The sequence below is a fragment of the Suricata suricatta genome, chromosome 10, assembly GCF_006229205.1.
Source record: "Suricata suricatta isolate VVHF042 chromosome 10, meerkat_22Aug2017_6uvM2_HiC, whole genome shotgun sequence".
Lineage (NCBI taxonomy): Eukaryota > Metazoa > Chordata > Mammalia > Carnivora > Herpestidae > Suricata > Suricata suricatta.
In genome coordinates this window covers 59,309,023-59,327,957 of record NC_043709.1, presented here as the reverse complement: position 1 = coordinate 59,327,957, position 18,935 = coordinate 59,309,023, and the positions used below count along the sequence as shown (strand labels likewise).

Sequence of the window (18,935 nt, the reverse complement as noted above, 5' to 3'; positions counted from 1 at the left end):
TAGGTGAGTTCAGATTCGAGGCTATGTAATGTTTGGAACATTCCTGGAGGGGAACTCAGGAGCTGAATTCTCAGCATCATCACACAAAGGATGGGGTTCAAGTAGGGCATAGAAGCTTTCCCTCTGTGTCTGGGTAGACTGAGCCTAAGATGGTAGTGATGAGGTGTGGGGGTCTCATATTTTACTGTTTCTGAGGAAAGAGATACTACATTTTGCCTTGAAGTACCTTCTCCAGTTCTTCACTGCTTCCTGTGTTCTGTAGTAGAAATAAACACAGGGTTGAATTCCTAACATCATAAGAACAATTAGGTTTCAGAGAGATATCATATGATGTCACTCATATGTGACATTTAGGAAACAAAACAGATGAATTTAGGGGAAAAAAAGGAAAAATAAGATAAAAAGAGAGGGAGTCAAACCATATAAGACTCTTAAATACAGAGAACAAACTGAGGGTTGCTGGAGGGGAGGTGGTGGGGGATGGGCTAGATGGGTGATGGGCCTTAAGCAGGACACTTGGGATGAGCACTGGGTGTTATATGTAAGTAATGAATCACTGGATTCTACTCCAGAAACCAATACTACACTGCAGACTAACTTGATTTTAAATTAAAAAGAAAAAAGGAACAATTGGGTTTCTAACTCCTGTTATACAGTGTCAGACTTCAGTCTGAAGGAGAAGCAATGGAGAAGGGATCAGAAACAGCCCGGACAGTGCCCACAAGTGCAGATTTCCATCATTCTGGGCTCTAGACCACATCCAACCTGGATTTCCAGACCTCCACTCTTAACCTAGTCTTGGCCCAGAGCCGCACTTCATTCACGGCCCAGTGCCCACAGTCACCCCAAACACTTGCCATCCACACCCCACCCCCACCATTTCAACCTCACATCTTATCATTAGGCCCAAATCAAACCCGTTTCCCTGTCTCTGAGCTCCCAAGAGTCCGTGCCTGTGGGCAGATCCCGCCGACCACCCCATTCAGTGACACTGCCCCTCTGGCACTTACCCGCAGTCCTGCAGCCAGTCTTCAATCTTATCGATCGGATTCCCTGGAAACAGCAGAGATCAGATCGCCATGAGAGCTAAAGGAGGTCAGACTTCCTCCCTGCAACTCAGCCCATTCTGCAACTTTATCCTTATGTAAGCTCTGACATGGCCCCTTTCCCCCCACAAAGCTTTTCTGTAAGATATGAGAGGAATACTCCATGGATAAAAATAGTGGGTGTTTCTTCTCTCTCTGCTTCCCGCCCCCTTCTTCCCAGAACCTGGAAAATGCCCAGGATGACAGGCCCACAGCTCCCTTTTCTTCAAGGTTAGGGAAGAGGGGTGGATTCTTCTCTAATAAAATTTTAAAAAATAATAAAAAGAAAAAAACAACAAAAAAATCAGAATTTTGTGTTTATACTTTTGTTTTCTGCCAAATAAACAGGGATGGGTTTATTTATATAAAAGTGGTTTTTTTTTTTAAACTCTTATGTCTATAGTCTCATTTGAACTTTAAAGAAGCTCTGAGGGGCATGTAGAAAACGTACTACTGCTACTTGAAGCACGACCACTTCAATTAAACAAATATGCCTTTGAGAGGTAAGTGACTTGCCAAAGGTCATGCAGCTCACTGGCAGCAGAGTTGCAGCCAGAGTCCCAGCATCCACACAATCGGGACCTTATTGCACAGACAAAGTAAAAACACCCCAAAGCGTTCAAGAGAACCCCGACCTCAAGCCCTAACAGCTCAGGATGTGCTTTCCTTTTCCTAATCTTATGCCTATCTCTCTCTCCCATAATCTGCACCTTGTATCACTTCACTCTTCTTCCTTGAAACTCATCCGACCCATCAAAATGAGCCTCCCTGAAGGCCTGGCCTCAACCAGGGACCCACTGCCCACACTCCTCAGACCCGGGCCTGTTGGCACATTTTCCTCACCACCAAGCAACATGGAAGTCTATCTGTTGTCTAACCGCCTCTTACCTTCCTGGAAAACATCATCCAGGCTGGAAGGCTCCGGATCTGAGACACCTTGCAGGGCAGCGGCAGCCTCCTCTTCCAAGATCTGGGTCTGCCAGTGGCGGCTCTGCCGGAGCCAGGCCCGCCGCTTCTCCCAGGATGCGGGGCTCAGCACAGAGCCCTCCATGGCCCTGGCTCAGACTTCAGGGCCTCCTGCCACGTAATGCTGTTATTCTGAGAGCTGAAACACATCGTTTGTTCAGAAACCATCCCGGGGTTGCCCCACATCTTCCCAGCTCTGTGTGAAGGAGAATGACCCCCTTTTGCCCATCCAGAAAGAGGGAAGAGATGCCCAGCTTTTCCTCAGTCTTCCAAAAGAAAAAAAACCTCTGAACTAGACAAAAGCAAGTCTTTCAAATCAGCAAATCTGGGAACCTCAAACATCTTATGATGTAAGGAACATTGAGAAAGTTCTTCTAACTAAAAGAACTGTTACTTCTCATGATAGGTGACATGCTGAATTAAAAAACAACAATGGGGCATGTGGGTGACTCAGTCGGTTGAGCATCTGACTCTTGATTTTGGCTCATGTCACAGTCTCAGAGTTGTGGGATCAGACTCTGTGCTAAGTGAGGAGTATGCTTAAGATTCCCTCTCTAGGGGCGCCTGGGTGGCTCAGTCCGTTGGGCGTCTGACTTCAGCTCAGGTCATATCAGCTCATAAGTTTGAGCCCTGTGTTGGGTTCTGGGTGGACAGCTCATAGCCTGGAGCCTGCTTCGGATTCTGTGTCCCTCTCTCTCTGCCCCTCACTCACTCATGCTGTCTCTCTCTGTCTCTCAAAATTGAATAAACATTTAAAAAAATTTTTTAAAGATTCTCTCTCTCTCTCGCTGTGCCCTTCCACTGCTTGAGTGCATTTGCTCTCTCTAAAACAAAACAAAACAAAGCAAAACAAACTTTCTCTAATCATTAATGATGCTGCCTCTCAGAATCTTCCATTAAAATTAAGTATCCTTAAATTTGCAATTTTTTTTACATTTTTATTTATTCTGAGACAGAGAGAGACAGAACATGAGCATGGGAGGGTCAGAGAGAGCGGGGAGGGGGAGGCACAGAATCTGAAAAAGGCTCCAGGTTCTGATCTGTCAGCACAGACCCTGATGCGGGGCTCGAACTCACAAAACACGAGATCATGACCTGAGCTGAAGTTGGGCGCTTAACTGACTGAGCCATCCAGGTGCCCCTAAATTTGCAATTTATACAATTCACTTAATTTGATCTTCATAGAGATATATGAAGAATTTCCAGATCTCAAAGGTTAAACAATAATTTTAGGGTGCCACACAGTCAGGATGTCACTCCAACTACAGTCATTCTGAGTTTGTTTTTTGTTTGGTTTTTTTTTCCTGTTTTATTTATTAGGGGTTCACATAAGATTTCTCTTGGAAAAGAAATCCCATAATACAAACAACAAGGAGACGTGGCCTTGTGCAATTCATAGTCACATCCTTCAGGATCATTATTTTCTAATTTGTCAACTTGGGTTTCTCCATAGCTATGAGTTAACTCCTTGGTTCATCAATGCATACATACATACATATATATATATATATGCATTTATTTTAGAGAGGTGGGGAGGGGCAGAGGGAGAGGGAGAGAGAATCCTAAGCAGGTCTCATGCTCAGTGTGGAGCCCAATGTGGGGCTTAATCTCGCAGCTGTTGAGAACATGACCTGAGCTGAAATTGAGTCAGACGTTCAACTAACTGAACCATCCAGGTGCCCCAATGTATTTATATTTCATTTAACACTGCCCACTCAACATCTCTGTGTTCCTCCCAAAGATGCATTCTGACACCATTAGCCACTTATTTAAAGAGAGAGAAGAAAGGGAAACATCACTTGACTGTCCAAATAGAGCTTAAAAAGCCTTGAGGCTGGCGTGCCTTGAGGGCCGTTGACTGGCTGATACTCTGTCCTGCCTCTTCCTTCCTGCCACGTTCACTCAGCCCGTGAAGTGAACAAGTAGAAGTATGATGAGTGCCCTCCATGATCTCATTCCTCTGTTCCCCAGAGCTGCCATCAATAGATTCGTCTGCATTGCTGTGCTTTTAATTGGAGCAAGGGAGGGGCACCTGGGTGACTCAGTCGGTTAAGTGTCCAACTTTGGCTCAGGTCATGATCTTGCAGTTCTTGAGTTTGAGTCCCTCATCAAGCTCTGTGCTGACAGCTTGGAGCCTGGAGCCTGCTTCGGGCTCTGTGTCTCCCTCTCTTTCTGTATATCTCCCACTCACACTCTGTCTCTCTCCCTCTCTCCCTTTCAAAAATAAATATTACATTTTTTTAAATTTTTGGAGCAAGGGAAAACAAAAGAAAAAAATAAGAAGAGCACCAGTTTCCTTAGGCTTCTATTCTTCAAGGACTTAAAAACAAAATCATTAGAGAGGTATTCATCAATTTAGGCCCCAAAACAGCTATTTTTGAGAACATAGAAAACATAATGCGCCTTCCTAGGGCAATAAAATTGTTTTGGATGCCTATACTTGCTACAGACAAAACATATCCAGAGAAAAATAATACAGAGTTACTGTTGTCTGAGCTCAATTATTTCACTTCGTGTCCAGACCAAGAGCAAAAATATCGCCCAAGGAGAGACAGTAGCCGGCACTGAGACATTGTTAACCCTGGGCACCAGCTCTTTGTCCACTGCTTGTACTTTTTAAGGGAAATTAAATGAATAAATTAAGCTTGCAACACAGGCAAGCCACAAAGATATGGTGCAGAAAAAAAAATTGTCCTTTATACAGAGCTCCTGTGATGTGGTAAAAGAATGAAATTACCACAGGAACAAACTTAAAAAATGGGTCTTAAAAGCTTTGATAGGGATTTATTAACCTAGTTCTTCACCTTCAAAATGTTGAATAGGTCGTTGTCAGTTGGTCCAGAGAAGAAAACATCAAAGACCTTGCCTACTGTCTTTAATTCCCAGAGTTAATGGACTTCATCTAAACCACAAGAACTTTTCAGCTCACAAAGAGCTTTTTTGGTGATGAGGAGAATTTTAAAGGAAGTCAGGAGGGCAGGAAAAAAGGAGTGGAGGAAGAAGTGAAAGGAGGAAAGAAGAAAGGAAGAAGGGAAGGAAGGAGAGAAGGAGGGGAGAAAGGAGGGAGGAAGAGAAGAAGAGAGGGAAGGAGGAAGGAGAAGGAGAGAAGGATGGGAGGGAGGAGAGGAAAGAAGGAGGGAAGGAAGAAGGAAAGGAAGAAGAAAAGAAAGAATAGGTGACTCCCACACTTTACTCTGTCACTTGTTAGTGGTATGACTTTGGGAAATTTAGTCCATTTCTCTGGTCTTGGTTTTTCAACTGGGACATTATGTCCTAAAATTTGGTGCCTCTCATACCATAAACTTGCAATGTGCCATTTTACAGCTGAACCCCCATAAGGCCTAGCAGAGTGTCAGAATCTCACTAATCGAGATGGGAGATAGACGCCTCTACTTGAGTTTCAACATCCTCTGTGATACGAATCTATTCTACATTCCTCCACATCTTGGAAAATATATTACATACATATAGGCTAAGTTTCTCTTTGCCTCTTCAAAATGCTTATCTCCTTTTAAACCCTATATTTTTTCTCATGTTCTTCCCCTCTCCATCTTAACCAACCTTCTTCATGAAGTCAGACCTGGCTTCTATAGCCAACAATAGTCATCTTCACGATTTCCTTCCCTGTCTACTTTTTTTTTTTCACTTCTTAGTCCTTATCACTAGCATACTTTATATTTTATTTATTCATCCAATTTATTATGTGCTTTTCTGATTGGAGTATAAGCTTCACAAGGACAGAGCTTTTCTGGGTTGTTTGCTGCTGTATCCTTAATGCATAAAACTGAAAGGAATTCATTGTTGCTTAGTAAATACTTACTCTCTAAATGAATGAATATTCAGTAGGTGACTATTCCCCCAAAGGAGCCCGTTGCGTTACAGACTCGTCATGACGTAAGAGGCATACGTAGGGAGATCAGCTTGGAAAGTGTTAACAATTAACTTCTAACTGTGTGTGACTAAGCATGTAACAGTTTCCAGCTTCAGGTTGGAGAAAAAAGATGAATTTGAGAGTTAGTCTAAGACTTGTTTCTGTTCTGGGAGTTCCTATAATTATGAACAGAGGCTGTAATTTCTTAGCTATTCCTTTCTTTTTTAAGCTTATTATAATTACTTTTTTAGTAATCTCTAAACTTAATGTGGGGTTTGAACTCCCAACCATGAGATCAAGGGTCCTATGCTCTTCTGACTGAGCCAGCCAGATACCCCTTAACTATTCTTATTTGCTCTTCTGTCCTATGCACAAAGGTTTTACTCAGTGTAAATACCTATAGGAAAAAAAACCTATGGAAACAGAATTCTCAATCTGTAAGTGTTCCAAAGATGAGCTTTCATATCTATATGTCTATAAATGACTATTTGGTTATGGCAACAAAAAGGCGAGACAAGTTAAGGGCTCTACCTCCCATTTAGAAGGACAACCATTTTTGGAACACTCTGTGTGAGAATGTAATACTTGGGAGAGCAACATAGTTTCAAGTCTGAAAGAAAAGATGCAAGCCATATCTAAGCTAATCTCAACAGTGGCTGACTAGACGTGAGCCCAGAGAATTGAGCAATTTTCCCAATCTCTGCCACAGAGACCTGTTCACGGGTGTTATACAGGAATGAGAAGCTCAGCGATATTATGAGGGAGGGAGGGATAGAACTGTCTGGTTAGTGGCTGCAGGGAGGAAGCTGTGCTGCCGAGAGATAGGAAACTGAGTATTCTTCCTGGGAATCTGGAGGAAGTGGCACATGATATCAGAGAAGCACATCGGCAGTGACAGTGTTAGATAGATTTGAAGGACAGGTGCACGCAACAGTTGAGATGGCATCTTTGAAGGCCTGGGGATCTCATGTAATAGAGGGAAGGGTGTGGAGATGTTTCCTTCAGACAAGTCATACAAACACATACACCCACATGTACACAGAGTGTGGTGCAGTGAAAAGAGTGCTGACTGGGAGGAGTCGGGAGACATGGGCATTCTTTCAAACTTCTTGTCCAATTCATTGACTTCTGGCCAGTCAATGACATTCTCTCCTTGGAGGGCAGTTTCATCTTCTTGACAATGAATTGGTGGGATTCAATGTTGTATACATTTACCTTCAAGACCAATGTATATGAATTTATTTGAGTTGGGTTTAAAATATCTGTATGGATAATACCTGTAAAAGCAAATGCCTTTGTATAGTTTTCCCCATAAGCCTTAGGAAATGGTCCAGTGGTCTCTGGTGTTACTTCCCACTTGGCAGATTCCCTTTTAAGGTGACCCTGGCTTATGAGGTTCCTGCACTTCCAACTTTCACTGACCCAGGGAAGTGGTGAGTCTTGATCAAGGGAGGATGAGAAGGCACCCAAATGAGCGTGATTCCATCAGGTGTTACTGACCTCCAGCATTTTTTCAACTTTTCTGCTTCTTTTTCTCTGGCTTATGCAGTGTCATCCATCTCCCTCTCTATGCAGACAAATTCTGTCTACACCTTGAAGGCTGATTCCAGTCATTGCTTCTCTTACCCACCTCTAGCAACCACCACAAGTGCCTCTAGCACATCCAGCAAGAGGAACATTGTCACCCATCTGGTAGTTATGTGTCACTCCTTGTCAACCTCCCCCAAGCGCCATCTCAGACACAGCATTGTATCTTGTAACAGGAAGGGCTCAGCAAATGCTGTACCTGCAGAGAAGTGAGAATCAGACTGGTGCTGAAAAATTACCCTCATTTAGTACATGCTGTGGGACAGGTGCTCCTGAATTTCCACAAGGTCTCAATCCCAATGTATATATATATATATATATATTTTTTTTATACCTCATAGTAAAGAGGAAAGAGGCTTGGGGCATAGTCATGCTGATCTTTTGTTGATGGAACACAGGGGTCTCATGGGTCTGACCAAATTTTGTAAAGCTTAAATTATCAAGTTCTTCTATATTTAAAAAATTATTTTTCCAGAGTGTTCCATTCTAAGTTTCCATTCCTTGGTCAGAGGTTCCTTTTGGAATCTGATTACTATCTTTCTTGATGCTGGTTTATATTATAATATTGTATTTAATCTAACTTCCATGAGGAAGGAAGTCCTAGCTTGCTGGTATTTTTCTCTGATGTTTCTACTAAATGCCTGCCCCCCCCCCGCCAATCCCCAAAACCCCACACTGGTTCTATTGATATTTACCTGAATTACCCTTTAAAAGCCTCATTTTCCCCTTCTGTTCTTATTTCCAGTCCTTAGTCATTTTCTCTTTTCTATAATTCTCTAAAGGTTCATGCCCGAAATATTTCTCCACAATCTGTCCAATGTTCTGGAATCTGACTACAACAAATTGAAGCAGGAATTCTCTTTGTTCTGAGGATGTTATAGTTAAAAGTAGAAATTTCAATTGATAGGATAGAAGTTAGACAAGAGAAGATTTGGGAATTAAGAGCTTTGAAATGAGTCTCTTCTAACAAAAATCAGCAGAAACAGCAAGTTTAGTAGCAGGAGACAACCTTTGGAGTTCTGTCATTATTCCTACACTGAGAACATCATTTACCTCAAGTCTGTTTTTCTAAGGGATGTAGTCAGATTCGCTATATATTAACATGGGCAAGTCAAAGTGATAGGTGCTAATAATAATGGGATGTGTAGAGTACCTTATATTTATCTGTAAAACCTTTCTGTAAGCACCACCACTTAATCCCGACAATCACCTTTGAACTAATTATTGTTATGAGAAACTCAGGAAGATAGTGACTTACCCAGGATCATATATTTGGGATCTTATAATGCTTAGGTTTAAACTCAGGTTGGTCTGACTTTAGTTGTGTGGTCTTTCCAATTATTATAGGACAGGAAAATAACCTAATATGACCACCCAAGTAACAGTGGTAAATGCAACTGGGAGTAAAAGAAAGGAGAAACTATTTTTATAAATTATCCATTTTATATGCTATATAAACTCTCCACTATATAGCCGACAATAGAAGATACAGCATAAACCAAATTAATTTATCCTTGGCTTTGTGACAGTCTTAGTGAAGGAAGTGTTGCTTCGTTTGGTAATTAGCAGAGTTTTCCTTCTGAACTCCAACTAGATTATAAAACAGCGTTTCCTTTGACAGGCTTACAGAGTGGTTTAGCAACAAGGGTCCAACTAGTTCTAGTTGAGAGGAAAAAGGCTGCCTAGAATTGCACGTTACTTTCAGATTATTGTGCCATTCAGAACATTTAACGATGTTTATAGAGCCACACAGGCCAAGCAGAGCCAGTCTGGAGAGCCTTGTGGGAAGATCTGGGATAGTTAGGCTGGTTACGGGTACTCAGTAGCTTGAAGCAATTGGTATCATAACTTGGCATGGAACTATTTAAATATTTTTAAAATTTTTTTTTTGAGAGAGAACACAAGTAGGAAAGGGGTGGGGCGGGGGGGACAGAAGATGTGAAATGGGCTCTGTGCTGATGGTAGCAAGCTCCATTCAGGGCTCAGATTCACCAGCTGTGAGATCATGACCTGAGCCGAAGTCAAACCCTCAACTCACTGAGCCACCCAGATGCCCCAGAACTATTTGAATATTTTAACATCATTATGGATCTACCATTTTGTACCTATCAAATATCAGCTCGGTGTACAGGTATCTCAAGAGGGTATTTTTTAGGGGCTCAGTAAGGTTGGCCAACTGTGAAGAAGGAAAACTGTAGAAAAAACAAGGGCCTTGGAATCAGGATAACTTGTTTGGAATCACGGTTCTCTTTACTGCATATGTGTCCTTGGTGAATTACATGTCGCCTCTAAACCTAAGTTTCTTCATATGTAAAACAGGTAACATACAACTCGTTGGGCTATTTAGAGCTAATATCAGGTAAAGGATGTTTGTCCCTGATACAAAAGGGAGGTGCTTAATAAATGATAGCAATTATTATTATTATTAATCTTCCCTCAGTCTAAAGCATTCACTAAAGTTGGGATATTTCCAGGAATAATAAGGAAGAAGGAGTGACAGCATGATACAGTAGTGTGTGTAAAACCCATGTGATGAAAGAGAGGCGCCGCTGTTAAACAGAGATGAAACATAAACACTAAGGAAATATTAACTTACTTACTGCCCAGAGGTATCAGAGAGATCACTTAATCTTGGTCAGTCATTTTGAAAAAGAGTAGGGTGGGGAGGGAGGCAGGGAGAGAGAGAAAAAGATAGAGAGAGAGGGAGGGAGAGAATGAGAGAGAGAGAGAGAGAGAGATTTATCTGAGATCACATAGAATATTAAGGCTATAAATGGGACTCAAAGCCACAAGTTCTGAGCCCCAAGTGTATGCTTTTTCTTTTACCTCACACAGCCTTGCTCTGCCACTCTGGTTTCCTCTCTGGGCCTCCTCCCAGAGATATGTATCAGACAGACCCCTCCTCTCTTCTGTCTGTATTGTGCCTACACCCAAGCAGGAGGCCTTGGGACTAAGAGTGAAAACAAGCGTGGGAAGAGAGAGGGAGGAGGCAGTTTCCATGATGAGGCCCACAAGACCGCATTTACAGCCAAGATACACAGTATCACTGCCATTGCAAAGGGCTGTGGGAAATCCCAGGACAGCCATTTCTCCGTTTGTAGATAGGACAAATTCCACCTCCAACCAGGTCGACTGCACCCTATTCGACACACACTCAACCTGCACTGTGCTCTCGCATGCCTTCCTAGATAGGAAATACATTCCTAATTTCTAGTTCTCTTCCATGTCACTGCAGTGGGGGGAGATCTTCAGAACAAACATTACCCTGATTCAACATTTGAGCATTTGGAGCCATCTGTGGTCTAAAGTAGCAGTTCAATCTATTTCAGGGCAAAAGGGGGATGTTATTTGATAAATAATACCAAGAAAAAAATTCAATAAATCAATATAACTATTTTACTCTCCTCTTTCACCATCTTTCTCCCACAAATAAAGATATATAAGCACTGAAAGACCACCAGAAACCTCTTTCTCTCTCCTTCCTTTTCTTCCCTACGTCCTCCTCCACAGTGTGAATGAGTCCTGTGGAAGGCTTATCAAGTGCCACAGGAAATATTAAACTTATACATTTGGAAAAGAGGCATCCAGTGCTCTCGGTGTTGGGAGACACTAAATGTTTTCATCTGGATGGGCTATGAAGATAGCAGGACTAAGAAACATCTGTTCTGGTTTATAGATAGCTCAGTCTAGAGAAGGACGTGAGGGCGAGCAGCTTTCTTGGTTCTGTGAACCAATGTCTTCAATTCTTCATCCCTGTTTCCATGGTAATGCAGCTCTTTCCCTCATGTGCTCATTTTCATTCTCCCTTCTTATTTTCCACATATCTAAACACTCTCTTCTCAAAATCTGTGTTTAAGCAATTCTGCATTAGGCTTGGGTGTGGGCAGGGCACAAAGTACAGTGGGTACCAGAGTACCCACTTTGGTTTTGTCCTTCAGGTGGAAAACAGTTGTTGGTTATCAGGTAGCATAAATTTCTGATCTTTTTCCCTTACTGTAGCCTAAAGTGGGCCCATGAGTCATGATCTAGGCTGAGAGCAAACTTCCTCTCCATTCTCTATTAGAATGCGAGGCATAAACCCTGAGCTAGAAATGACTGTTCTGATTCCTGTGGCCACTGTGTAATGCTTAATCCCAGGTCTCCATTTTCCATTCAGGGGGCCAGGGAGTTCTGAGAAAAGGTTATTAATATGGCTCTGAACTCCCTGGGGTGCCCGTGAATAAGAAATCACTTGTAAGCTCTCTTTCTATCCCTCTTGTTATACCTTCTGTTTGTTAACCCTGATAATATTCTAGTAGAGAGAGATAGTAAACCTGGCCTACCTTCCTCCTAATAATGCTTCCTGTTACAGGACAATCATGCCAGATCTTTGGCTCCAATCACTCAAGCCTAACAACCCTTATGTCTGTAGCTTGGACACACAAGCTGAAAGCCTCCAACTTGCAATCTCTAACCTCCTATCCTCAGCCTGCCACTTACAGTCTAAAAAGTCCCCTTGCCTAGACAGATAGTCATTTGTGATAGACAGAGTCACTAGTACTTACAAATCCTCATGATCTTATCAAACCATTTCTGTGGGGGCCATTTTCCCTTGTCCTTGTTCTGTATTGGGGACCCATCTCTTCTCTGCCCACCGGAAAGCACAGGAGAACAGCAGAGGCCTGGGAAAACGCCAGTGCAGAGGCTGTTTCTACTCCTCTACCATCCCCAAAATTCATATAGGGAGTGACATGCTCAGTCCAGCTACCACTAAGACAAGGGGTGTGGGAGGAGCAACCCCCCCCATGATGTCAATCATTAAGCGGTCAACTTATCTGTAGGTCCATCTCTGAGATGGACAGTTTGAAAAACAATGCTCACAGGTGGTTATCTGTCTAGAACCTTCCCATTGAATGGGCTGGCACTGTCCAATTGTGTGAATTCTCTCTCATGTCTAATCCCAGCATATCTTGCTATAGTTTATCTCCTCACCAGCTTTCTTCTGCAGCTTCTGAGGAAAGTGGTCACATCCACAAAAGTGACATTGATTTAGGCTAGGGATTCCCACTAGTTCCCAGTTACGGGCACTGGAATGGAACCTGCAGGGAAGTTGAGGAACTTTTCTCCTCGAGGACATTTCAAAGTTAGAATCAGATTGAAATTACAGTGCAAGGGAGTATAGCAAGACACAGAGAGGGACTTCTCAGGTAAGAAAGGTAGAAGAAATTCCTAAATATTAATTCAGGTCATCAGAAGAAGCTGTGTTTTGTAACCTGACATGAAATAGCTCTCTGGAAATAGGAAGAAGAAAAAAAAAAAAAGCGAGGAAGGACCTTTTTGTTCCAAGAGGCACAGTGATGAATTTTTTAAGGTTGAAGTCAAGGATGTGGGAGATTTGCTCCTGAATTTTCCCTTTCCCTGGCAACCTAATTTCCCCCCTACCTGCTTCCTCCTACCTCCCAGCACCATCCGAAATCAGTATTGTCCTAAAATTGAGGTGGAAATTATACTCACCTGTCTGCTGGTAGGGAGCAGAGTGTGAGGCAAAGCGGTTGTGAGAGCCTGGCCAAGCCCTTCCCAGGTATTGGGATCTGAGTGAGAGTGAAGACAGTGACAAAGTATCATATTGCATGTTGTCCCTTTCTCTCTGTCCTCATGAAACTGCTGTTGCAGCTCAGAAAGAGGAAGCGGAAATGAGAACACACACACACACACACACACACACACACACACACACACAGTCCCCGCCTCCTACCCCAGCCACATCCTTTGCTCTAGTTCCGGAGACTGAAGAACAAAAGATCTGAAGTCACTGAGCTTACCACCAAGGAGCCCTTCCTGTCAGAGGGCTGCCTTGCCCTTTTCAAAACAAGAGATCTTTCCTATTAAAGGAAATGCACAGCCCACCTAACAATGTGGGCGTAGGAGTCTTCCTACCACGTAACTGGAATCTCACAACTGTGATAAAGCTTTCTGTCCCCAGGCGGAGGAGTGTCTGAAAGTTTCCTCATATTTATCTCAGAAAAAATGCTCACAGCCCTATCACACATTTGAGATCACTCTAAGCCAACCAAAATCGATCAGTTTGCATAACTCTTTCACACTCTGGTAAATTCTCTAGACGCTTGTTTTCAAATACTGCATGCCACTGTAGGCAACTTCTCTGGGGGTTGACTTCTCAGCCTTTTGCTTTTATGTTCAAATCACTTTAAAGTTTTTCTTTCTTTCTTTCTTTTTTAATATATGATTGCTTTCCTAAGGAATTTTTAAATGTGGATTTTTAAAACTCTGTCGCATCCTGGAAATGTCTCCAGTTCATTGGCTTTCAGTTCCAAGAAGCTTTCTCAAACTCTGAAAAGTTTTCCCCAATTCCCAATGGCTGCGACCCCTGGCTAGCATTTGGCATTGTGGACCAGCCCTAGCTGCATTTCTCCAACATCTGCCAAGACTGCTTTCTCTCTCTTGACATCTATGGTTCTAGCTGTCTCTCCTCTCTCTTACCTGATCCTATTCTGTTTCCTTCCTTGTAATATTTACAATATTTGTCCCAGTGCCCTTGTACAAGACATACCTCAAGTGTGGTAAGTGTGACTGATTTTCACATATCTGTTCTTTGCTTTCTTTCATTTCCCCATTCTCTTCTTTCTTTCATTTCCCTATTCTTTTCTTTCAAATGTTAACACAGGTGCATCTCTTTTTACCTTGTCCCCAAATTCCATTTCCAAATGCAAATAGGACAACTCTTTGGCTATCCACAGTAGGGTGATAGTATGGTGGAAAGAAGCCTACATAAAATTCTTGCTCATCAAATTAAGTTTTCTAAACGTTATTTCCTTTAAGGGTAATATGAGGAAAATAATAATTGTTTTTGTTTCTCTTTCAAATACACACATACACAAACACTTTTTTTTATATGTAAGGATGAAAATGTCTAATACATTTTCCAGTACAACAGTAGATGGTTTTCGAGAATTCCTTCAAGGTCAACAAGAAAAAATAACCCCTAACTTGACATTCTCTTAGTCTCTTTATCACTATTCTACACTATTAACTACAAAAACTAAACTAGTGGAACTTTAAAAATTCTTTTTAACACTGTTTCTGAAATTCAGTATTTTCCTTAACAGTTGGGGTTCCTCTACAGGCAGTTTGTAAATATGCAAGGGCATTTTAATTTTCAGAGTGACCATCAAGTCACACTGAAGGGTATTGAGTGCCTGAGGGTCAAAGATGCTAAATGTCTTTGAAGGTACAGGATTGTCCGGCATAAGGGACAATTGAGCCTCCCGGCCAAAATGCTAACATTCTGATACACACTGATAGTGTCATGGTTAGGAGAGCAGGCTTTGGCATCAGACTCTGGCAGTAGGGGGCTCTGCAGTCCCACACACATTAATTAAAATCTCCAGGCCTCAACTTCCTTGTCTGCAAAATGGCGACAATGTTCCTTAAAGGAGAGATTGCAAAGCTATAGGAATAAAGGAAAGGAACATAGGGTATTGCCTCACCACAAATGCTCAACAAGTTGGAGCTATCTTTTCCTAACTCTTTAATACCGTTTTCAGTATATTGACCAGCCTCTATGTCTGTTTACATCAAAATCACTTCATTTATCAGAAGCCATTTCTCAAGCCAATTTCTAGAGATACTTTTTGTTAATTAAAAGAAGAAAACTGCTATTTTGTGTGATTTTAAAAAATTTTTTATTGTTTATTTATTGTTGAGAGACAGAGAGAGACAGAATGTGAGCTGGGGAGGGGCAGAGAGAGAGAGGGAGACACAGAATCTGAAGCAGGCTCCAGGTTCTGGGCTAGCTGTCAGCACAGAGCCTGATGCGGGGCTCCAACCCATGAACTGTGAGATCACGACCTGAGCTGAAGTTGGACACTTAACCGACTGAGCCATTCAGGTGCCCCTGTATGATTGTTACTTAATTTCACTGACATCAGTTTCCTCTTCTGAAAAATATAGAAATATTTCTAAGATTCTCTGGCCTCTAGAAATCTATGATATATATACACACTATTGGTCTTTTCTCTCATATGATCACATGTGGTTAAGTGTGGAAAATGAAAATATTAAGTGACAGATCATTGGCAAGAAATCATTATAAGGGCACCTGGGTGACTCAGTTGGTTGAGAGTCTGACTTTTGATTTTGGCTCAGGTCACAATCCCTGCCCAGGTCATGGGACAAGCCCGTGTCAGGCTCTGCACTGAGCATGGAGTCTGCTTAAGATTCCCCCCCGCCTCTCTCTCTCCCTCTCTCCCTCTGCCCCTCTTCCTGACTTGCATGCCCTCTCTCTCTCTCTCTGAAATTTAAAAAGGGGGGCATCAGGGTGGCTCAGTCAGTTGAACATCTGACTTTGGCTCAGGTCATGATCTCTTGGTCAGTAGGTTTGAGCCTTGTGTTGGGCTCAGTGCAGACAGCTCAGAGCCTGGAGCCTGCTTTGGATTCTGTGTCCCTCTCTCTGCCCTCATACTCCCTCTCTGTGTCTCTCTCAAAATAAATAAACAAATAAATGTTTAAATAATTCTTTAAAATAATTAAAAAAAAAGAAGTCCTCATAAGGACTTCTTACGTTGTAAGGTAATAGAGAATACATTAGAGAAACAACTCTTGTGCATTGCAAAGCCAAGTAAAAATTGCTTGTGAATGATATTATCCTGCAGACAGGTTGCCTGATGGCATTGATAAGGAAGAACAGCGATGCATCCCTCAGACAATCGAGCCCGGGCTGGGAGTGAGTTCTGAAGCTGCAGAATTGAGAGCTCACCTGGCGAGGTGCCCAGCCCGGTCAGGGACGAAGCTGTCCATGACCGAGAGGCTGTGACTCACAGCCCCGCTCGGGCCAAGCCGCTGGGCCCCTCCCCCCAGGCCCCGATGCAAGTGAGCTTCCACTTCAGTCCTCAGTTTTCTCCTTTCTCAGATGTGAGGCTCTGCAAACACCCATTCTTCACTGAGTCCCGTTCCTTCAAATTGCTGATGGGGGAGTTTGAGTGAGTTTGTCTCTTTTTCATAGCAAAAGTGGGGAGAGTGGATAGAATCTTAGGGGAGAAAGCGATGGTCCAATTAATCAAGGGTTTTCTAAACATTCTCCAGACAGAAAAAGGTCTACCAGACCAGGGTCATCTTCTCCTTCTCTTTGCTTCTATGTTCCGGAGTTAAGGGTTTCAAGAAATGGGATTTGCTAACTTATTTAACACACCCTTCCTCCTGAATCACTCAACTCAATTGCAGGAAAGTCTTTCCTTCTGTCTTGCCTTATCTTCCTTGTTTGTAAGTCCTGCAGAATGGAGAGCAGTCTGTTACAGACCTCTGTAGAGTATATTCCTTCAGAGGTCTGAAATTATAATTCTGTTCAAACTGGGTAGTGCCACAAATAAGCTAGATCCAGGGGGGTATGAAAAGAGACAACATAAAATGCTATCCATTAGAAGACTTACTTCCAGTCTAAGCAAATAATTTGGGGACATATGTGGTTAACCAAAGACAAACCTGATTGGAAGGCACAACTTCTTGAAGGTTTTAATAAGCGGATGGAAATGTGACTAAGAGAGTTTGTAGTTCCAAATATATTATATATATTTTAGACATATATATTTTTTGAGGAGCACCCTGAGGAAATTACTTTTGGGAAAGTTGTTCACTACAGCCACTACAGTTTTGTCTTCTCTAGATTAAATAGCGACACTCATGTCTTTCATCATACTCAGCTGGTTTGAGCTTAAGATTGTTTAACTGTCCGGTGAGCTATGTTTTACCTTCTGATTGAGCCTGTTTAATTTAGAAGCACAGGGTCTCACTGGGGGGCTTCAAGTGTGACTCACATGATGAATGCCCAGTGTTTCACAAGTCTGCTGAGAAGGATGGATCCCGGAACCCATAGGCTAGAGTGTAAGCGCAGTGGAGGGGGCAGGATCTGGGAATGTAGAAGGATGAGAGTCAGGGTTCTTCTGGGGGTAGGTCAGACCCATGCACTTGAAGAAAAAGATACGTGAAGTAATTTTCATCTTGGTCTCCCTTTCTAGAAGAAAAGAGGGCTTCTAGGAGGGTTCCTTCTATACCAGGGTGCCTGGTACAAAACAGACACTCAAGACAATGGTATCATTGGTGGTGGGAAAATAAAAAGGGAATGAGAGAAAAGCAATATAATTTTTTTGAGTAAAATAGTATTTAAGTGGGTTGAACCTTGGGGAAATTATGGAATAAGTTCCAGAAGGTTAGTGACCGCATGGACTTAAGGAATATTTAAAACTGGGGTCTTTGTGTCTAGCACTCTAAAATCTTTAAAGGGATTGGCACTAAAAGTCACAACAGCAGGTTGAATTTGGGGGCTGCTGTAGGTTTGGTGTAAGGGAAACATGTAGGGTGAGGGTGGGGTCAGGGGTGGAAGTGGAGCATGAGCACTTGGGTTAAAGAAAGATGGGGGAGGAGGTTAATAGGTTGGAGGGAGGAGTGGCTCCTGCGTCCTTCTGTCCACACTATAAAAGAGAAGCCCTGAAGCTCCAAGGCCATCCCACCAAAGTCCAACTATTCCCCAACCACAGTGGGCTAGAGAGTGGAGTAGACTTAGGGGCAGGAGAGGGTGTGGAGCAGAACCCAGTGATGGACTGTGGAAGAACAACCCAGGGATTTCTGGAAAGACACTGTACCCTTGCATCAGTGTTTTGTCAGTGGATCAGAGGAAATGGGATAACCGTCATCTGCTGATTAGAGGGAGGGCTGCGGGAGGGGGAAATGGCATGTGCTAACCCTGGCCCCTGGTCTGTGTAGGAGTCTTGGCGCCAAGAAGAGATCTCTTTGTTAGGTTTAGAGAAAAGGAGGAAGAGGTGGAGAAGAAAGTGACACTGAACTAGAGAGAAGATAACCCGAAAGAAGAGATTCACATGTCAGAGAAAGTGAAAGTGAAGCCTAACCACCCAGACTGCTCTGGTCTACCTCAAGGGAGCAAACATGGTGTCCTTCCTCGGGCAGCAGCCCCTAACATGACTGTTCTTCTCCTCCCTCCCACCTCTGGAGTCCCCTCCTGCCCTTACCCACGTGGAGCTAGCAGCTTGCCAGGCAGACCTTAGAAGGTAGAAGTACATGAAGTGGGGGAACCTGGGTGGCTCAGTCAGTTAAGCACCCAAGTGTCCAACTCTTGGTTTCAGCTCAGGTCATGAGCTCATGGTTCTTGAGTTGGAGCCTCAGCCTCAGGCTTCACACTGATAGTGCAGAGCCTACTTGGGATTCTCCTTCTCTCTCTCTGCCCCTCTCATGCTGTATGCTCTCTCTCTCTCAAAAATAAATGAATAAACTTAAAAAAACAGAAGTACATGAGAAGATGGGTATGAAGGACTCAGACCACTCAAAACGTTCTTTGATTCCCTATTACAGTTTTTGCCATGCTCATAATGAACTTGTTTCTCACTGACCTACACTTGGTAAAGGAGTCAGGAGTCAAC

The 18,935-nt window shown here is 42.9% G+C and overlaps 1 protein-coding gene across 2 annotated transcripts in view; it reads right to left on the bottom strand.

Annotated features, from left to right (window-relative positions):
• TESPA1 (thymocyte expressed, positive selection associated 1) overlaps positions 1-13,157 on the bottom strand; it is a 35,556-nt gene extending 22,399 nt beyond the window's left edge. For both annotated transcript variants that reach the window (XR_003914331.1, XM_029954232.1), the window contains exons 1-3: positions 13,003-13,157; positions 1,974-2,190; positions 1,011-1,053 (exon numbers count right to left, since the gene is read on the bottom strand). Coding sequence is in view for 1 of the 2 variants with exons in the window: in XM_029954232.1 (XP_029810092.1) it covers positions 1,011-1,053; positions 1,974-2,136 (206 nt within the window). In the remaining variant the exon portion in view is untranslated. The remainder of the gene's footprint in view (positions 1-1,010; positions 1,054-1,973; positions 2,191-13,002) is intronic.
• Positions 13,158-18,935: the final 5,778 nt, after the last annotated feature.